Genomic DNA, 20,849 nt, shown 5'->3' on the forward strand with positions numbered 1-20,849 from the left:
CCCTCGGGCCTGGGGAAACTATAAACATGAAGCATCATTAAACAAAAATTGACAACCATGTTTTCCATTACAAATGTTAGTGGAGATTTGGAATTCTCTCTGTCCAAAAGGCGATGGATGCTGATTCAATTAAAGCATTCTGACAGGCCAGCACGGATAAGATGAGAGTTAAGAGGCAGACTAGCCATGATTCAATAAAACAGGAGAACAAACTGAAGAGGTGGAACAATCTGTTCCCGTTCCCTTTTTATTTGCAAAGCCATAAATTTTGGTTTTCTCTACTTAATCATTATCTTGCTTAACTTCTATGGAAATGTTACTTATTACTGGGTCCATGTTGAAGTAATAGCAGTTATAATTCTATTTATTCCAGTATGGTATTGCATCTCAAGAATCAAAAAACAATACAAATGGAACTTTCACAAATCAAAGCCATTGTCTACCGTGGGTACCAGCTGCAAAGTCCTATGGTAGTTTTTAAGATACTGATTGATTAATAAAAGTTTAATGTCATTGGTCTAATTTTGTATAGTCTTAGATGCCTTCTTTATAAGACTTACCTTTCAGAACTTGTAACATATTCATTCAGAACACATGAAAACTTAATAATAAATCAAAACTAATCATTATTTAAAAAATATATTTCCAAAAGAGAAATAATGGTGTCGTAACAGAGAAGGAAAACTGTTAGTGACTAAGGAAGTACTTCCTTAAAATGAAGATGCCATTGGATTTCGCACTAGGGGTAGAGAACATTTGGAACTGTGACTGAATATATATTCAATATTTATTGGCACATATTTTGATCACTATTGATGAGGAAGAATGTTGCACCAGATCTTGGAGAGCTCATCCACAATATGGGTCGAGCTCCGAAATAATAAAGGTGCAAGTACCCTGATGGGATTATACTATGAACCCCACCCCCCTCAATAGCCACTGAGAGGTGGTGGAACAGATAAACAGACAGATTATGGAAAGGTGCAGAAACAACAGAGATGTCATAGTAGGTGACCTTACTCTCATGAGTGACTTTAACTTTAGTAAAGAATTTAGTTATTTAGAGATACAGCACAGATCAGGCCCTTTGTCACACCACCCAGCAACCTCCAATTTCACTCTAACCTAATCATGGGACAACTTACAATGAGCAATTAATCTAGTAACCACCTTTGGACTTTGGGAGGAAACTGGAGCACTCGAAGAAAATCCATGCATTCCACAGTGAGAACATACAAGCTCCTTACAGAGGAATTTTGAACTCTGAGGCTCCAAACTAGAACACTGCCAAGCCAACCACGACGCTACCTTAGTGTGATTAAGTCCCCGGTGGTAGTTGATCTGGAAGATAAAAGACGCATGGGATGCAGGATGAACTGCTAGTTTAGATTCAGAACTGGCTTGCCATATAAGATAGAAAGAAGGATTGGAAGGCTATTATTTTGGCAGGAGATCTGTTCCACAAAGATTAGTGCTGGGATCTCTGTTGCTTGAAGCAGACAATGATTTGAATTAAAAAAGTTACTGGGTGGATTGGCAAGTTTGCAGATGACACCATGATTGGTAGAGTTCTGGGGGGCAGGGAGGTGAGAGACTTGATTGAAGTTTGTTAAATTATGAGAGATACTGATAGGGTAGGACAGCCAGAATCTTTGTCCCAGGGTAGAAATATCAAATAATGCTTTTAATATTAGAGAGAAAGTTTAAATGCAATGTGAGGGTGCAAGCGTTTTTTTACAGAGAGTGGTAGGTGCTTGGAATGGGTTACCGGGGTATTGTATATGAATATGAATATGAAGGGAATGGAGGGATATGGATGATGTAGAGGAGGAAGATGTTTCATATAAATTGGCATCCACATTAGAAAATCATGGCCTGTCCAGTTCTGTGTTGTTCAATGTTTTGTCAAATACATCAATTTTGATACCTGGTTAGTGCAGAAAGTGATAAGGAGGTAAACTAAATTAGCATGGCTTCACTGAGTTGATAGGTAGCCATGATGGTTGAAATGAACTACTGCTGTTTCTGTTACATGTCCTCAGGTTCCAAGGATTTTTTTTAAGAAGGCAATGCCCTTTAAATTTATACACCAACAGTTTTCCTCACTATACTGTTAGCAAAGGACTTTCCATCAAAATACAATTGTCAGTTAAATTATAGCTAAACACAGAGACATTAAAACATCTACAGGATCTTGCTTTCAGGTTACTGTCAGAATTAATAACCTCAGCTGTTAATACCTTTGCAGTCGAATGGGGAGAGGCACCTTTCGCCAGCAGCAACAATGCCACCTTCTGGTTGTCATAGTGAGCGGCAACGTGAAGTGGGGTTAGGCCATTCTGTAAGAATTCAGCTTTGTTAATACGTGATGTTAACAGCTACTGTAGTCTGTTAGTAAACTACAAATACAAACAGGGGGTGCAAGAAAAAGAAAAAAAAAAGACCGAAATGGAAAGACAGGTGCCAAAAGAAAGGAAATGAAGCATATTTTTCAGCATGTTGATCAACCCATGGCTTTGTCTATAAAAGAATTGTACGGTTGAACTGCTGAGCTTCCACTGCATTCCATGTGAAATGAAAAAGGTTCATAATTTACAGATAATGCAATAAATTCTGATTTATTGATTTTGAAAGGCATTTTGATTTTCCTGGAGCGAAAACTCAACTTACTCAAGTTCGACAACAAGACCAATAGAAGTTGTTAAAGACTTCATTAGACAAAACGAGAAGCATGTATATCTTCCCCAGTAAAATAGTAAGCCTGAGGAGATGAAGCTTTAGAATTCAGCAAAAATGGTCCAAGATACTGATTGAGGAAATGAAAATAGAGTAAACTTGCAAAGAATGTAAGACCATAGAAGTTCAAAAAAGGATGAGTGAAGACAAGTTTTGGTCTCAGTGATTCACAAAATGGAGAAATAAATGAAAGTGCAAGTCTTCAAAAAATGTTTGCTAATAACTACTCATGAATGCTAGGGAACCAAGAACCCAATGAAAAGGAGGAATTAAAGAAAATTAGTATTTGTAAAAATAGAAGCTCTGGAGATGTTTATAGGGTTAAAATGCAATTAAATATGCAGGGCATCTGTATTCCAAAAGAATTAAAATGGACAGAAATGGAAATAATGGATCTACTGATTTATATCTTCCAAAATTCAATAAATTATGCAAAGGTTCCTGTAGATTGCAGAGTGGCAGATTTATCCATACTATTTAAACAAAGGAAGGTGAAAGAAAACTAAGAAATACAGATCTTAAATCAACATAAAGAAAATACTCCTGGTATTATAAAGAATGTAATAGCATATCATGTAGAAAATATATCAATGGGGTTAGATAAAGTCAAGGAGTTTTCGGAAAAGGAAAGGTTTGACAAATCTAATAGGGTATTATTGGCAGAATAGTTAAAAGGGAACATATATATGTAAATTTTAGAAGACCTTTAATTAAGTCCCATAGAGAGATTAGTGTGCAAAATTAAAGCAGATGGAATTTAAAAAAAATCACACCCTGATTGGTTTGCCAGCAAGATGTTTCCCAGATGCCATTTGGTGACTGGTTAGGTAATGACAGGATCAGTCCGTGGGTCTCAGCTGTTCAAAATATACAATGTGCAATGAGATTTATCCCAGAATGCCATGGGAAACAAGACATTTTTGCATTTTTGTTAGCTAGAAGCTAGGTCAAGACAATAGCCTTGTTTAAGAAGGGCAGCAGGCATCAGTTACTAATAAACCTTAACAGTGACAGGGAAATTACTGGAGAAAATTCTGAGAGACAGGGTTCATGTACTTATAGAAAGGCATGTACTGATTAGGGATAGTCAGTGTGTCTCTGTGAAGAGGAAATCCTGTCTCATTAATCTGACTGTTTTGAGGAAATAATCAAGGAGATTGTCAAGTCAGGATGGTAGATTTTGTCAATATAGTTTTAGTAAGAAATTTGACAAGGTTCCACAGGGTAGGCTGGTCCAAATGGCCAAGGTACAGGAGATCCCAGTGAGCTGGCTAATTGGATCCAAGATTGGCTTTGTGATTGGAGGAAGAGGGTAGTTCTGGCAAAATATTTTTCTGATTGGAAGTTGATGAGTTGTGGTGCACTGCAGGGACTGGTGTGAGACACATTTTATTTGTGATTATTATTGACAACTTGGACATGAAGATAGAAGGTCTGGTTGATCAGTTTATGGACGACACAAACACTGTGAATAGTGAAGGTTTGTTATGGTTAAAACAGATATGGATCAGAAGTGAAACTTACTCTCAACAAGTGCAAGATGATGCATTTTGACAAGTCAAATAGAAGAGGACATGTACAGTTAATGGCCACTAAGAACAGGAGACCTAAGTGGTGAAGAAGGATGCTGAGTTCATAAGTCAGGACTGAATATGAGAGATGGGATGTTACATTGAAACTTAACAAAACACTGGTTAGACTGCACAAGGAACAGTGTATACAGTTCAGGTCACCATACTATAGGAAGACCATGTTTGTGCAGAGGAGATTCACCAGGTACTGTCTAGTTGCTTTTAGTTATGGGGAGAAATTGGAGAGGCTGGATTTGTTTTCCCTGAAGTAAGCGAAGTTATGGGATGACCCATAAAACCATAAGATATAGGAGCAGAATTACGCCACTCAGCCTATTGAGACTGCTCCACCATTTGATTACAGCTGATTTATTATTCCTCTCAACCCCATTTTCCTGCCTTCTCCCTGTAACCTTTGATGCCCTTTCTAATCAAGAACCTATCAATCTCTACTTCAAATATAGCCTGCTAAGAACATATAAGATTATGAGATTCATGAATAGGGTAGATGATCAAAATCTTTTCCCTATGGTAGGGGTATTAAAATAGGAGGACACAGGCTTAAAGTGACAGAAAGGAGTTTTAATGGGGATTTGGCTAAGATATTTTTGAAAATACATGAAGTAGCAATACCTTGAATGCACTGCTAAAATAGATGGTGGAATCAGATATAATCACTGTTTGTAAATCACATTTAGATAGACATTTAAATTAGCAAGGCATAAGAAGATCTAATTCAAATGTTGATAAAATAGTATGAAAGAGCAAAACAAGGTCACTGTCTCTGCTGAATAATTAGGCCCTTTGGCCAATTGGGTCTCCCCTGCCATTTCATCATGGCTGATCCAATTTTCCTCGCAGTCAAATCTCCTGCCTTCTCCCCGTAACCCTTCATGCCCTGACCAATCAAGAATCTATCAATCTCTGCCTTAAATACACAGAAAGACTTGGCCTCCACAGCTGCCTGAGGCAAAGAATTCCACAGATTCACCACTTTCTGGCAAAAGAAATTCCTCATCTCTGTTCTAAAAGGACACCCCTCCATTCTGAGACTGTGTCCTCTGGTCTTAGACTCCCCCACCATAGGAAGCATCATCTCCACATCCACTCCATCAAGGCCTTTCAGCATTCGATAGGTTTCAATGATGTCATTCCTCATTCTTCTGAATTCTAGTGAATACTGGCCCAGAGCCATGACAAGCTATTCAACCCTAGAATCATTTTCGTGAACCCCCTTTGAACCTTCTCCAGTTTCAGCACATCTTTTCTTAGATAAGGGTCCCAAAACTGCTAACAATATTTAAAGTGAGGCCGCACCAGTATAAAATCGCAATATTGCATTAGGCCTCTTCAGGACTCCTGAAGAAGGGTCTCGGTCCATTGACTGTTTGCTCTTTTCCACAAATACTGCCTAGCCTGCTAAGTTCCTCCAGCATTTTGTGTGCATTGCTTTGGATTTCTAACATCTGCAGGTTTTCTTGTGTTTCAAAAATCTAATGGAACTTGACAGGCTGGGGACAGGGAATATGTTTCCCTTGGATTTGGGGGAGAGAAAACTAAAACTGCACGTCTCAGTCTTAAGGTACAAAGTAAGATATTTAGGACAGAGAAAGCGTTTTATTCATTAATGAACTTGTGGAATATCTAACACAGAAGCCTGTGGAATTCTGATGAATATATTTTAAAAGGTGCTAAGATCTTCAGACACACAGAGATATCAAGGCAGTAATGAGTTGAAGAATCAGCCAGGATTATACAAAAAGGCAGCAGAGTTCAAGTGCTGAATGATCTCTACACGCTCCTCGGTATTTGTTTCAATGTTATCTATTTCCTACAGGCAAGAAATAGACAAAGAAAATCATGACTGTTCAAACCTACTAGCTTTCTTCTGCTGAGTTAGTGTCAACAATAAAATAAAAGCAAGCACTTGCCCTTTAAAGGGATTTTCCTGTTCTGCACGTCAACTGAGGAACCTCATGGGTCAAATATGAAGGCTTGTTGTTGTGGCTTTGCACTTCATGTGCTGAGGTTGAAGTGTCACTGACAGAATATATACTCAGGTATTCCATTTTTACACCATAGCCATCCTGTTTATTCAATGATAAGTTGATAACGATAAGTTAGTCATTGTTTATGTTGGTTCTGAGGAGATAAATTATATAACATGAAAGTACATTTTCAATCTGGAAGTGCCTAGTCATGTTGCAAGTAAATTGTAAACTGTTTTGGTATCCTCACCTCCTATGGTATCTAGGAGGCACAGAGCTGGTGCTTCTCAAATGTAAGAGAGTCAAATGATCAACAGAAAACCCAGAAATTAATTTTTATTCATATTTGTGAAAATTTTTCACTTGTTGGGAGGAACATGAAGGTCCGCACTGAAGTATAAGCAGAAGATTTTAACAATGTGGGATTCTTTTATAAAACAGCTAACCATCTTATGGTGGAGAAGAGTCCCAAAACAACCATAGGAACAAACTCAGGCAGACAAAATTTTAAGAGTGGATTACCAAGAAAGGACTATAGAACAGGTCCTTGTGATTCATGCACAAATACAGAAAGGTGCTAAGAAGAGAGCATTATTTTAAGTTTGGAAAACTACATTCTAAAAATGTGTTGAGAGGAGGAGGGAGAAATGACCATGCAGGTAATATTTTAACATGCAAAAACAGATGAGATGGACAAGCCTCAGGAAAATTAGACCCAATTTTAAAGACATTAAATACTTCATATATACAAGCATATTGGCACTAAAGTTTTTTAGTGGCCTTAAAGATAATGGATTTTGTAATGTTTTATGCATAAGCCAATAAGATTCTAAATCTTTCAAACATCAATGCAGATTATTTTCATGATCCAAAATGTTGCAGGTCAGAATTGTGGAAGTTTCATCTTCTTCATTACAAATAAAACAAACCCACATGCAAATTCCAAGCTAAACTTTTAAATTCCTCTCTTAACTTGCCTTGCCCGCAGAGTCTGGAGAAGCTGAGCGCTGCAGAAGGAGTTTTGCCACATCTAGGCTCCCGTACTTAGCAGCTACATGTAGTGGGGTAAATCCCTTCTGTATTAGGACAAAGGGAAAAGAAGGTGAGGTTAAACAATGATATAATACTGGTAGATTATCCATAGATGAGACATTTGGCAGCAATATTTCAGGATAATATGCAATGAGGAAAATTGTAATATAATTCCTTGAATAATTTGCGACGTCAATTATCTGAAACAGAAAAGGTGCTGAACTGCCATCCAATTTCTAAATGGACATTGAACCCATGAACACTACCTCACTACTTTTTCTGAGTGATAAGTACATCTAGAGGGACAGGGTTTAATTATGGATAGTCAACATGCCTTTCTCATGGGAGATCATGTCTTATGAAGCTGATTGAGTTTCTTGATGATGTGGCCAAGAACATTAAAGAAGCTGCTTTCTGGTTGTCTGCGCTGAATTTTGTATTGTGCGTTAATAATGGGTAATTTGTCACTAGGGTTGGGGTAACAGAAGTGAAGTGTACAGTTAAGTATTTAGGTTTGGCCTTTAAGTTCAGTTTAGTCCTATTAATTTTAGGAAACCAGAGAATTATTTTGTTGTTGATTGTTAATTTCTCTAGATCACTAATTGGAACACTTAAGTATGCTAAGATCGTTAATCTCTCAACTGCTACTGCTTAGCACCCCAAACTTCACTATTTCATCATTTCATTAGTTTCGGTTGCATTAGTTCCTTTTTGCGACAAAATTGCTAGTCTTTGTTGGTTTCTTAGAGGATCGAATGTACTCTTTTGAACTTTGGAACTTTATCTTGGATAGTGTCATACAGTGTTAATCCCTATGCTTAGCCTCTGAGCGGTTTTGGTACAAAAACTGATTCTGATTCTGATGCTAGTTAACAGTTAAATCATGAGACCAGAATTTTGTGCCAAAATAACAACAAAACTAAAAGTACTCATGCTAGCTGTGGGTAACCAAATGACAGTAATAAACACTTAAAAGTTTTTGACCAAGTTGCACTGCTCTGCTATTATAACTGTTCAAATGACCTCTCATTCTTATCTTTTTTTTATTCACACATTAATTGCCCACTAAATGTCCCAGCAAAAGTCGAGGACTGAACTTCATTAGGAAGTGCTTCAGTTTGTGGTCTGAGCTGTGGGCAACTGTCTGCATAAGTATTAACAAGTCTGGGATCCTGAACTTGTTTGCCTTTCTCTTTTTCACTTTGCACTAAACACATGGCTACATGAAGAAATCCTCTTGCAGTTTGCAAGGGTATCTAGGGCTGAACCAACTCATTTGTGAGTGCAAAGACCTATGAGCAAACAGCAACCCCTTGTAAAGACCTTGCTCTGTCAAGCTTGTTCTATCAAAACAAGCTAAATGGATTGGATTTATATTTTCTGGGGTTTAGAAGAATGAGGGTTAATCTTATCAAATTATTTAAGACCCTAAGGGGAATGGCAAGTGAATGTTCAGATACATTCACTGGTGGGGAGGTCTAAAATGATGAAACTTAGTTTCAAGATAAGGAGTTGGTCATTAAAATCTGAGGTGCATAGAAATTACTTCTCGCCAAGGATAGTAAATGTATTATCATAAATTTCTCAACATTGCATTCCATCTGCCACTTTTTTGCCCATTCTTCCAATTTGTCTAAGTTCCCCTGCAATCGCATTGATCTCAGCACAACCTACCCCTTCACCTATCATATAATCTGCAAACTTTGCCAAAAATCTATCAATTCCATTATTTAAATCACTGACAAACAATATGAAAAGTAGTAGCCCCAATATTGACTCCTGAGGAACACCACTAGTCACTGGCAGCTAACCAAAAAAGACTGCCTCATTGCCTCCTGCCTAACAGTCATTCCTCTATTCATGCTGGTGTCTTTCCTGTAACACCATAGGATATATCTTGTTAAGCAGCCTCATCTGTGGTACTTTATCAAATGCCTTTTGAAAATCCAAGTAAATGACATCCACTGCCTTTCCTTTGGCCACCCTGATTGTTACTTCCAAATATTACATGCACTTAAATGCACCTTCAGTCCTGCATTCTTCACTCTTTCGAATTTTGCCTCTGTGGTACAATTTAACTCTTTGGCCTGTCTGCAGTTGTATCCAATCATTAGCTCGTTCTTACTTACATTCATATTACACACATCATCTACTTGTAAATCTGCTGGCTTATCCTCAGCTCTATCCTGGTTCCCCACTGCCATCTTGTTTTGCCAGATAATGAAGTACCTGCGAACCAGGCATTAGCACTAGTTGGATTACGTCCTCTCTCAGGAGAAGTAAAGATGTACTTGGCTCCACAACTTCCGCCACCTCAAACGGAATCCCACCAACAAACACATCTGTTGGAGTTTTTTGAGGGTGTAACAAGGATGTTAGACCAGGGTAAGCCAGTGGGTGTTGTGTACCTAGATTTTCAGAAGGCATTCGATAAGGTGCCACATAGGAGATTGGCGAGTAAAATCAGAGCTCATGGCATTGGGGGCAGGGTTTCAACATGGATAGAAAACTGGTTGGCAGATAGAAAGCAAAGGGTAGCAGTGAATGGGTGTTTCTCCGACTGGCTGGAGGTGACTAGTGGGGTACCACAAGGCTCTGTATTGGGACCACAGCTCTTTACGATTTATGTCAACGATTTAGATGAGGGCATTGAAAACTATATCAGCAAGTTTGCTGACGATACTAAACTGGGTGGCAGTGTGACATGCGAAGAGGACGTTAGGAGAATACAGGGAGACTTGGATAGGCTGGGTGAGTGGGCATATACTTGGCAGATGTCATTCAATGTGAATAAATGTGAAGTTATCCACTTTGGAAGCAGGAACAAGAGGGCAGAGTATTGTCTGAACGGTGTCGAGTTAGGTAAGGGAGAAATGCAAAGAGACCTAGGAGTCCTAGTTCACCAGTCAATGAAGGTGAATGAGCAAGTGCAACAGGCAGTGAAGAGGGCAAATGAGGGCCTTTATTACAAGGGGAATTGAGTACAAAAGAGGGCCTTTATTACAAGGGGAATTGAGTACAAGAGCAAGGATGTCCTTTTGCATTTGTACAGGGCCCTGGTGAGACCACACCTGGAATATTGTGTACAGTTTTGGTCTCCAGGTTTAAGGAAGGACATTCTGGCAATTGAGGAAGTGCAGCGTAGATTCACTAGGTTGATTCCTGGGATGGCAGGGCTGTCTTACGCAGAGAGATTGGAGAGATTGGGCTTGTACACGCTGGAATTGAGGAGATTGAGAGGGGATCTGATTGAAACATTTAAGATAATTAAAGGATTTGATAGGATTGAGGCAGGAAATATGTTCCAGGTGTTGGGAGAGTCCAGTACCAGAGGGCATGGATTGAGAATAAGAGGTCAGTTATTTAAAACAGAGTTGAGGAAGAGTTTCTTCTCCCAGAGAGTTGTGGAGGTGTGGAATGCACTGCCTCGGAAGACGGTGGAGGCCAATTCTCTGGATGCTTTCAAGAAGGAGCTAGATAGATATCTGATGGATAGGGAAATCAAGGGATATGGGGACAAGGCAGGGACTGGGTATTGATAGTGAATGATCAGCCATGATCTCAGAATGGCAGTGCAGACTCGAGGGGCCGAATGGTCTACTTCTGCACCTATTGTCTATTGTCTACTATCTTTCCCTCTGCCCATTTTCTGCTTTCCTTAGGGATCGCACTGGATCCCCTTGTCCATTTGTCCCTCCCCATTGATATCCCTCCTGGTACTTATCCTTGCCACACCTGCCCCTACACCTCCTCTCTCACTACTATTCAAGGCCCCAAACAGTCTTCCCAGGTGAGGTGAGTGTGTTGGGATGATTTACTGTGTCTGCTGCTCCCGGTGTGGCCTCCTGTACATTGGTGGGACCCGACATGGATTGTAATACCACCGCCAAGCAGGAAAAGTGCCAGAAGAAGCGAGGTCTCTCAATAACCATTCATTTCAATTCTACTACCCATTCCCATTCTGACATGTAATCGATGGCCTTCTCTACTGCCAAGATGAGGCCACGCTCAGGTTGGAGGAGCAACACCTTATATTCTGTCTGGGTAGCCTCCAACCCGATGGCATGAACATAGATTTGTCAAACTTCTGGTAACCCCATTCCCCCCTCTCCTTTGTCATTCTCCATTCCTGTTTCCCCTTCTCTCCTTATCTCCTTACTTGCCCATCACCTCCCTCTGGTTCTCCTCTCCTTTCCCTTTCTTTCATGGTCTTCTAACTTTCCTATCAGATTCACCCTTCTCCAGCCCTTTATCTCTTTCATGAAACAACTTCCCAGCCCTTTACTTCACCCCTCCTCCTTCTCTCCAGTTTCATTTATCACCTGCCACCTTGTACTTCTTCCTCCCTTCTTACTTTGACTTCTCCCTTTCCTTTCCTTTCCAGTCCTGAAGAAAGGTCTCAGCCTGCAACTTCAACAGTTTATTCTTTTCCATAGATGCTTCTGGCCTGCTGAGTTCCTCCAGCATTTTGTTTGTATTGCCAAAAAAAGGGCAGATGATGTTTAATCTGGAAAAACTTAAAGTGTTGCATTGAGGGAGATCAATCATAAGAGGAAAGAATGCAGTAAATAACAGGACCCTTCAGAGCACTGATGTACCAAAGAATCTTGGGATGCAAGTCCAAAGGTCCCTGAGAGTGGCAGAACAACTAGATAGAATGGCAAAGAAGCCATCAGTTGCTTGCCTTCAATGTTCAGGGAATTGAGAACTACTCTTCTCCTTATACATGCTGTCTTTAGGAGATACTGTATAATTCAAGATCATAAACTTGATTTCCACAGTTATACAGATGATACACAATTGTTCTCCTCTGATGATAACACCCTATCCCCTCACTTCTATTTTGGCTTCAATGAGTAATAATTTCCAAAAAACTAAATGAAGATAAAACCGAAATACTTTTAGGAGGCCTCAAAGCTAAAAGAGATAAACTTCTTGATAAACTTGGGAATCTGACTCCCCTTATAAAATCAGAAATAACAAGCCTGGGTGTTATCCTTGATTAAGGTTTGAATTTTAATTCTCACATAAAGAGCAGCATTTCTACACTTAAGAAATATTGCAAAGGGACTTCCATTATAATCATGTAATTATGTTGAAAAACTAATTCATGCCCTTATATTGATTAGATTACTGCAATGCACTTTTTACTGGCCTTCCAAAGCAATCTTTTGACAAATGTCATTTTTTCATTTTCAATTTTTTTAATTGAATTTTCCAGTTTTGATTTTTGATTTTCCAGTAAAGAAAAAATTACAAATCAGAGGAGAAGTTTTAACAAACACATAAAACAGAAGACGTATAAACAGCAAAAAAAGTATATATTGTCAAAGTCAATTAGGTATAGCATTACGCTGTTGTATATATAATATAAACAAGAAAGCACAACTTCTCTTGACAAATCATAAAAAAATTGGAAATTTTATTGTATAAGAAGAAAAAAAACCTGCTAAACTAACATAAAACAAAAAAAAAGATTGGGCAGAGCATTTGAGGGTAAAATTAGAAGAGAAGAAAGAAAACATCCTTCCAGTAACCTCAATTCATTCAGAACATCGCTGCTATACTTTTTACCTAAACCAGGATGAAGGAACATATTACTCCCATTTTAACTACTTTGTATTGGCTTCCTGAAGCTTTTAGAATTGATTTTAAAGTTCTCATATATATATTCTTAAAGCTCTCAATGGCCTGGGACCAGAGCACATCACAGAATCACTTTTGCTTTATAATCCTGCTCGAGGTCTCAAGTCATCTTCCAACAGTCTCTTAGACAATCTAAAAAGATAATTGGTATGTCCAATTTTTTGAACTACGCTCCTAAACTGTACAACTCAATACCTAAAAGGATAAGGGATGTAGATTTCATTGACACCAGCTCAAAAACCTATTTATTTAACCTTGCTTTAAGTAACATCTTTTTGTCTTTATTTTCATGTTTGCTTTTATCCCAATGCCAAGAACTTTGAATGACATCATTTGTATAAATAGTGCTCTTTAAATAAGTTATTATGATTATTAAAAGGCAGGAAGTCACATTGAAGCTGGATAAAACTTTGGTTAGCCTGATTTGCAGTACGAAGTGCAGTTCTTGTCATTGTATTACAGGAATGGTGTGAAGTTTTTGAAGAGGATGCAGAAGTTTGCATAGATGTCACTTGGATTACAGACTATTAGCAAAATACAGAGATTGAATTGTTTTCCATACAGCATGAAAGACTGGTGGAAGTTTGTTAGAAGTATGAGAGGCATAGAATGGTAGATAATCAGAGTCTTTTGCCCAGGGTGGAAATTACACATATGAGAGGGAGTATCACTAAGGTAAGAGGGAAGCTTAAAGGAAATTTGCAAAACAGTTCTTTTACTGAGTGTGGTGAATGGCTAGAATGTGCTGACAGGGGTGTGGTAAAAGCAAATAGGACAGTGATTTGTAAGAGGCACATAAACAGACAGCGAATAGACCAGAGGTTCCTGACCTGGTCCCTTGCATAATGGTATTGGCCATTGTCATTAAAGTTTGGGAACCCCTGGAATAGAGGGATATAGATCATATGTAGGCAGGTGGAATTAGTTTAATTAGACATCATGGTCAACAGAAGCACTGTGGGCCAAAGAGCCTCTTCCAATACAGTCCCACCCAGTGTTCAGGAATGATAAACCTGACTGCAGAGAGCATGAAGAAGCCTTTCTACTATCTGCCACTGGAGAAGCTTTATCAGGCTTGAACAAGATGCTATGAATCTTGGTGTAGACTCCATTTCTCTAGAGTTGCAGTAAATTTTCTTCACCCTGGTACAACCCCAAGAAAAATTTGCTCAGCTGCATCCCTATTTCAAGCAACCAGCTCTGACTTCACCAAATGTGATTTAAAGATGATTAAAATTGGCTGCCACAGAAAAGTGTCTGCTACATGATGTGTTATAAGCCATGTTCTTAACCAACAGGTCAACAGCAGATCCAACCTCAGCGTCGATACTTCCCTCAACCTTTCTTTCTACAATATTACTGGTAGTTCGCAATTCATTAGCAGGAGCAAATAAAAGTAAAGCAAAACAGAGGGGGCCATTGTGTGAGGGAACCAGTGTAGGAGTGGGAACTTGAGGATTTGGTGAGGAGGCACAGGTACGTAGCAAGTAAGGCTTTGGTAGTGGTTGAATAAAATGTCACTAACTACAGCTAATTAAATAAAGGGATAAAGCTGGATCAGGTGACGTGCTGTAGTTGCATGATGTGGGAGCTGGTGGACCCCATTGTGGTTCCTGGTGACCACATCTGCAGCAAGTGTTGGCTGCTCAAGGAATTCAGGCTCAAAGTTGATGACCCGGAATCTGAGTTATAAACACTGTGGCTCATCAGGGAGGGGGAGAGTTACCTGGATTCTCTGTTTCAGGAGATAGTCTCACCCATTAGATTAGCTGCCTCAAATTTGGTCTGTGGTCAGGTTCAAGAAGGTGTGACTGTGAGTGAGGTGGGTAGAGGGAGCTTGTCCAATAGATCTGAGATTCTTGCTCCCTCTGTGGATGACAGTGGGGGCTGTAGAAAGGATGAGCAACCTAACTGTGGCACTGTAGTTCAGGGAGCCATTCAAGGGGGGGGGGAAGAGGAGAAAAGTAGTACTAATTGGGGTAGTATAGCTGTCACGAATATAGAGCATCCCAAAAGCTGTGTTGCATGTCTGGTGTCTGGGTTTATCTGACCTGCAGAGGAATTTGCAGTGGGAGGAGAAAGATCTAATTGTCGTGGTCCATGTGGGTACCAACGACATAAGTAGAACAAGGAAAGAGGTTCTGCTGAGGGAATTTGAGCAGCCAAGGACAAAATTAAAGAGCAGAACCAATAAGGTGAGGTAGTGACCTCTGGATTACTACCTGAGCCACGTGCAAATTGACAGAGGGTGAAGAAGATTAGAGAATTAAATGTGTAGCTCAGGGATAGGTGTGGGAGAAGTGGGTTTGAATTCATGGGAAATTAGCAACAGTATTGGGGAAGGAGGGAGCTATCACATTGGGACGGGCTCCTACTGAACTATGATGGGACCTGGATCCTAGCGAATCACATAATTAGGGCTGTGGATAGGACTTTAAACTAAATGTAGGGGATGGGTTTAACAGATTGGAGAAGTATGGATAAAGTGAAAAAGAAAAGTGTGGATAAAGATAAAGAAAACACAAAAGATAAAAAGAGAAAAGTAAGGGTGGTGTGAAGAAAAGTCAAGTGCAAAAGAGTAAAAGAATACAAGATTTTAAGAGCACAATGAGTGTAAGGGCACTTTATTTGAATGCCTGTGGGATTCAAAACAAGGTCAGTGAATCTATGGGACATGTCAGTACAATGAAGTATAATTTAGAGGCCATTACAGAAATGTGGTTGCAGGGTGGAGAGGATTGGGAGTTAAATATCCAAGAATATCAGGTAATATGGAAGGATAGGCAGGAAGATAAGGGAGGTGGGGTTGTGCTCTTAATTAAAGATGAGGTCAGGACGTTACTGAGATCTAAGGAGCAGTATGTTGAATCCATCTTGGTAGAGATTAGGAATAGTAAAGGGAAAAAAATCACAGGTAGGAGTTGTCTATCAACCACCGAATAATAACATCACAGTGGCACAGGCAATAAACAGAGAAATATCTGAAGTATGTAAGAATGGAGCAGCAGTTATCACGGGGGACTTTAACTTGCACATAGATTGGGTGAATCAAGTTGGTCTTGATGCGCCTTTATTTCCTGTGGAGCATCAAGAAAGCTCACCTCTGTCCCAGGATACTGACGGACTTTTACCGCTGTACCATTGAGAGCATACTCAACATCTCAGTGTGGTACGGCAATTGTCCTGTATTAGACCGCAAAGCACTCCAGCGTGTGGTGAAAACTGCCCAGTGGATTATTAGCACCCAATTGCTCACCATTGAGAATATCTACCATAAACACTGCCTAGGCAGGGTGAGAAGCATTATCAAGGATGCATCTCACCCTAACTATGGACTTTTTACTCTCCTCCAATTCGGTAGGTGCTACAGGAGCCTCCGCTCCCACACCAGCAGGCACAGGAAGAGCTTCTTCCCTGAGGCTGTGACCCTGCTGAACCTCACATCACAGTGCTAAGCAGTATTGCACCCATATTGTACTGTCTCAGTACTTTTATATTTGTGTGCTGTAGCACTTACTTTTTATTCACAGTTATTTTGTAAATAACACTATTCTTTGCATTTCTGGTTAGATGATAACTGCATTTCTTTTGGCTTTGTATCTGTACTAGGTACAATGGCAATAAAGTTGAATCTAATCTAATCTAATCTAATCAAGGCAGTCTTGAGGAGGACTTCATAGAATGCATCCATGATGATTTTTTGTACAGCATGTTACTGAACCTACAAGGGAATGTGCTATCTTAGATCTGATCCTGTGCAATGAGACAGGTAAAATTAGTGATCTTGTTGTTAGGGATCCTCTTGGAAAGAACACACAGTATGATTGTATTTCTCATACAAACAGAAGGTGCAATAATTCAATCAAAAATCACTGTATTTTGCCTAAACAATGGAGACTACAATGGGATGAGGGTGGATTTGGCTAGTGTAGACACAGACTATATGGTGGATAGTTGAAGAACAGAGGAAGATTTTCAAAGAGAGTTTTCACAGTGCTCAACAAAAGTATATTTCTGTTAAAAGCAAGGACAGTAAGGGTGGGAAGAGCAAGCCTTGGTTAACTAAGGAAGTGCAAGGAGGCACTAAACTAAAAGCTCGTGCATACAATGTTGCCAAAAGTAATAGGAAACTGGATGATTGGGAAAACTTTAAAAAGCAACATCGTATCACTAAGCGAGCAATAAAGAAAGGGAAGCTAGATTATGAAAATAAACTAGCACAATTTATAAAAATGGACAGTAAAAGTTTTTATATTTATATAAGACGGAAAAGGCTGGCTAAAGTGCATCCCAGGGTACTGAAAGACATGGCAGAAGTTCAAATAGAGGCTTCAGTGATGGATTCATCAGAATTCTTTGGACTCTGGGAAGGTCCCAGCAGACTGTCATGTCACTGTTTAAAGAAGGATGTGGGCAAAAAGCAGCTAACTATAGCCCAGTTAGTTTAACATCTGTAGTTGGGAAAATGCTTGAAGCTATTATTAAAGAAGACACCTGGAAAGAAAGAGATCCATCAGGCAGACACCACATGGATTCAGCAAAGGCAGGTCCTGTTTGACAAACTTACTGGGATTCTTTGAGGATATAATGAGTCAGTGGATAGAGGGGAACAAATGGATGTCATTTACTTGGATTTCTAGAAGGCGTTCAAAAAGGTGCCACATAAAAGACTTACCTATAAGATTAGGAGCATAGAGTTGAGGGTGGTGTATTAGCATGGATAGAAGATTGGTTAACGAATAGAGAGCAGGGAGTTGGGATACATGGGTGTTACTCTGGTTGGCAATCAGTGGTGAGCGGTGCTGGACCCACAACTGTTCACGATATACATTAACGATCTGGAAGAGGGGTCTGGGTATAATGTATCAAAGTTTGCTGAAGAAACTAATTGAGTGGAAAAGCAAATTGTGCAGAAGATACGAAGAGTCTGCAGAGAGATATAGATAGGTTAATTGAGTGGACAAAAGTCTAGCAGATGGAGTACAATGTTGGTAAATGCAAGGTCATCTACTCTGGAAGGAAAAGTGAAAGAACAGATTATAATTTAAATGGTAAAAAATTGCAGCATGCCACTGTGCAGAGGGACTTGGAAGTGCTCACAAAATATTGGTTTGCAGGTGCAATGGGCTATCGAAGAGGCAAATGGAATGGTGGCCTTCATAGCAAGAGGGATTGAATTTAAGAGCAGAGAGGTTATGCTGCAACTGTACAAGGTACTGGTGAGGCCGCACCTGGAGTACTGTGTGCAGTTCTGGTCTCCTTACTTGAAAAAGGATATATTGGCTTTGCAGGCAGTGCAGAGGAGGTTCACCAGGTTGATTCCAGAGATTAGGGGGTTAGACAATGAGGAGAGATCGAGTCGCCTGGAACTGTACTTACTGGAATTCATAAGAATGAGAGGAGATCTTACAGAAATATATAAAATTATGAATGGGATAGAGACAGAGAGAGGAAAATTGTTTCCATTGGTAGGTGAGACTAGAACTAGGGAACATAGCTTCAAGATTCGGGGGAGTAGGTTTAGGACGGAAATGAGGAGAAACTGCTTTTACCAGAGAGTGGTGAATCTGTGGAATTCTCTACCCAATGAAGCAGTGAAGGCTACCTCAGTAAATATATTTAAGACAAGGTTGGACAGATTTTTGCATAGTAGGGGAATTAAGGGTTAGAGGGAAAAGGCAGGTAGGTGGAAATGAGTCCATGGCCAGATCAGCCATGATCTTATTAAATGGCAGAGAAGGCTCAATGAAGGCTCAGAGATGGCCTACTCCTGCTCCTATTTCTCTTGTTCTTACGTTCAATGCTGAACCACAATTCCTGTTGCAGTTGAACAAATCTACAGGATGAATGGCCAGGAATTCAATCAAAATTATGTTCCATGTTTCATTTTCTAAAAGAATTTCCACTCCAGAATCAAGGACAATTCAATCTCAATTATTGAGATCTAGTCTTCAAATAATATTTAATTGCACATGGTTGGAGTCCAAGTACCAAGCTACTGTAAGCAATAAAAGGTCACTGGAAAATAGACAATAGGTGCAGAAGTAGACCATTCAGCCCTTTGAGCCTGCACCGCCATTCTGAGATCATGGCTGATCATCTACTATCAATACCCGGTTCCTGCCTTGTCCCCATATCCCTTGATTCCCCTATTCATTACATACCTATCTAGCTCCTTCTTGAAAGCATCCAGAGAACTGGCCTCCACTGCCTTCTGCGGCAGTGCATTCCAGACCCCCACAACTCTCTGGGAGAAGAAGTTTTTCCTTAACTCTGTCCTAAATGACCTTCCCCTTATTCTCAATCCATGCCCTCTGGTACTGGACTCTCCCAGCATCTGGAACATATTTCCTGCCTTTATCTTGTCCAATCCCTTAATAATCTTATACGTTGCAATCAGATCCCCTCTCAATCTCCTTAATTCCAGCATATACAAGCCCAGTCTCTCTAACCTCTTTGCGTAAGACAGTTCGGACATCCCAGGTATTAACCTCGTGAATCTACGCTGCACTTCCTCTATAGCCAGGATGTCCTTCCTTAACCCTGGAGACCAGAACTGTACACAATACTCCAGGTGTGGTCTCACCAGGGCCCTGTACAAATGCAAATGGATTTCCTTGCTCTTGTACTCAATTCCCTTTGTAATAAAGGCTAACATTCCATTAGCCTTCTTCACTGCCTGCTGCACTTGCTCATTCACCTTCAGTGACTGATGAACAAGGACTCCTAGATCTCTTTGTATATCTCCCTTACCCAACACTACACCATTCAGATAATAATCTGCCTTCCTGTTCTTACTCCCAAAGTGGATAACCTCACACTTAATCTCAGGATTTACCCCTGAATGATGGCAGGCATTGATGATAAAATTCACTATCACTTCTTGTGTGGAAGCATAGCACCTGCCTGTTGTGGAAAAGTGTATTTAAATATCAGGGCCTGAATCTGGCACAAAGCTCTACATCTACTGGACAGCTTTCTTGTACACTTCTGAGATATGGACTATATGAAATTAGGACCTAAAAGGAATATCTCCACAAAATCATCCAAATCCAGATAAGCTGATAACAAATAGAAGTATGCTCCTATAGGCCAACTTCCTTCTACTGATGCCTTAATTACAGTCTGTTTGATGAGTAATTTCCTAGCTCAATGCTTCCCCTCAGCTTTAGTCCAGAGAAAATGTGTAGAGTTATCTCCCATTTATTAATGCCTACCCTACCAATACAGAGTTATAGAGAAGCACAGCATAGAAACAGGGCCTTCAGCCCATTTAGTCCAAGCAGAGACCATTTAAACTGCTGACTCCCATCGACCTGTGCCAGGACTTTAGCCCTCCATATCTCTATTATCCATGTACCTATCCAAACTTCTCTTAAACATTGAAATCAAGCTCACATTCACCATTTGTGCTGGAAGCTCATTTCACACTCTCTTGGCCCTCTGCATGAAGAAGTTTCCCCTCATGTTCCCCTTAAACTGCTGTCCTTTCACCCTTAACCTATGACTTCTGGTTGTAGCCCTACCCAACCTCAGTGGAAATAGCCTGCATACATTTACCCTATCTATAACTGTCGTAATTTTCTACACACCTATCAAATCTCTCAATTTTCCACATTCTAAAGAATACAGTCCTAACATAATTCTTACAACTCCATTCCTCCAGACCTGGCAACATCCTTGTAAATTTTCTCTGTACTTTTTCAACCTTGTTTACATCTTTCCTGAAGGTAGGTGACCAAAACCGCACACAATACCTCAAAATAGGTTTTACCAATGTCTTATACAACTTCAACATAACATCCCATCTTCTGTACTCAATACATTGATTTATGAAGGCCAACATGCCAAAACCTGTCTTTACGACCCTACCTAA

At 39.9% G+C, this 20,849-nt stretch overlaps 1 protein-coding gene across 2 annotated transcripts in view; it reads right to left on the minus strand.

Annotated features, from left to right (window-relative positions):
* The window catches only part of ank2b (ankyrin 2b, neuronal), an 801,710-nt gene that overhangs the window by 212,968 nt on the left and 567,893 nt on the right, over window positions 1–20,849 (minus strand). For both annotated transcript variants that reach the window (XM_059988791.1, XM_059988792.1), the window contains 2 exons: window positions 7,273–7,371; window positions 2,241–2,339 (listed from right to left, as the gene is read on the minus strand). In XM_059988791.1, the coding sequence (XP_059844774.1) occupies window positions 2,241–2,339; window positions 7,273–7,371 (198 nt within the window). The remainder of the gene's footprint in view (window positions 1–2,240; window positions 2,340–7,272; window positions 7,372–20,849) is intronic.

This window comes from Hypanus sabinus, chromosome 14, assembly GCF_030144855.1.
Source record: "Hypanus sabinus isolate sHypSab1 chromosome 14, sHypSab1.hap1, whole genome shotgun sequence".
Taxonomy (NCBI): Eukaryota; Metazoa; Chordata; class Chondrichthyes; order Myliobatiformes; family Dasyatidae; genus Hypanus; species Hypanus sabinus.